General features: G+C 37.9%; 1 protein-coding gene across 1 annotated transcript; it reads right to left on the reverse strand.

Annotated features, from left to right (window-relative positions):
• Positions 1-317: 317 nt before the first annotated feature.
• LOC149154389 (LOB domain-containing protein 11-like) lies at positions 318-1,178 on the reverse strand. The gene is made up of 2 exons (XM_089440805.1): positions 994-1,178; positions 318-602 (listed from the first exon to the last, which is right to left on the reverse strand). Exons 1-2 carry the CDS (start codon positions 1,114-1,116, stop codon positions 318-320), a joined length of 408 nt encoding a protein of 135 aa, XP_089296931.1. The 5' UTR covers positions 1,117-1,178.
• Positions 1,179-1,463: the final 285 nt, after the last annotated feature.

The following is a 1,463-nucleotide window of genomic DNA, read 5'->3' on the forward strand; positions in this document are numbered from 1 at the left end:
CTTATGCTTAATAATAAACCTAGGTGCATGTATCGTGACACCCAGATCTCATAGATGTTGGATTTTTAATTTTACTTCGAGATAAGATAATTTTGGTGTTTTATTTATGTTAAGAAAAGACACAGAAATAACAACGTTTCTCCATCAGTTTGGTGCTGAAAGCGTCCGAGTAACCTAGATATTGTATTTTATTATTTTCCTTGGACATGCCATATTTTTGGTGTTACAGACAGTAATAAACAACATAGTTTTTTCATCACTTTGGTATTCATGTTCCGAAACTACATTCTACTCGATCCCTTAAATTGTGGATTGAATTAGTCCCCGTCATCGTCATCGTCATCAGCGGCGTTTAATGATGTGCTGATTGTGCGATTAAACACGTTATGGAATCCTGGGATAGACGCCAGAAGTTGCTTCTGCTGGGAACGTATTTTCTGGATTTTTGCCTCTGTTGCAGTTATTTGCGAGTCCAGCTCTGATATTTGGAGTTGAAGACGATGTATTATGCCTGCACCGCCGAATACAGGATCTTGTATTCTTGCACTTGCTTCGTAGACCATACTATTTATTGCTTCAACTCCCTGGTCCCGCGGGAGATCCTGCCACAGTGCAACAGATTATACAATGGAGTTGGAAGCAGAGAAGATTTGCGTTAGAAAACCCATATCGAAATGCTTTCGTAGCAATGAGTGCAAGAGACAAAAAAGGGTTTGATTAAAAGAAAAAAAAGAAGGGCTTCTAAGTTCTAGGATAAAAAAAAGCTACAGTATAATAAAAACATAAATCAATCAGATTCTAGACAGGATCTTTTTAAACAGGTTGATGTTCATGATCGTTGCTTTTTATTGAGTTTTTTTAAGATCTAAAATTTGCATACCATATCTATCACGGGTTAAAATGATTCAGCATGATGGAAAGGAAAATCGGAAGTGAAGATCGTTTAATATTTTAGAATGGGAAAACCCGCTACGAAATATTGTTGGAGCTTACTTGAATCAATTTCACTACGTTGCACGCCCCAAACACTTGATGCAAGATTGAGAACTTGTGGAGATCATTTGACACGAAAGAGTAAAGAATTGCGCAATTATCCAAACATTCCTTTTGCTCCATCTTGCAATGATCATGAAAAGCAGCGGACGGAGATGGAGGGTGTTGCCCCTCTTTCCCATTGTTCATCATCTGCAAAACTGGAACGAAGACGGCCACAAATTAGAACCAGATATCAATAAACCCAAAAACCCAGCACTCCTTCAATCATGTAAACAACAGCTGTAACTTTAATTTGTTAATCACAAAGAGAGGCGTAGAGATTCGGAAACGAAAGAGAATTAAAGAAATTATAGAGCTTATGTTACATGATCAAATGCGCGCTGCCGATAAACAGATCGTTGATTGATGATGAGGAAATTGGTATTGCCAAAGCCAGATCTGCAACAATTCTCTGGTATTCGATTTCG

The sequence above is a fragment of the Pinus tabuliformis genome, chromosome 9 (genome assembly GCF_031772625.1).
Source record: "Pinus tabuliformis cultivar Carrire ecotype Pingquan chromosome 9, CPIR1, whole genome shotgun sequence".
NCBI lineage: Eukaryota > Viridiplantae > Streptophyta > Pinopsida > Pinales > Pinaceae > Pinus > Pinus tabuliformis.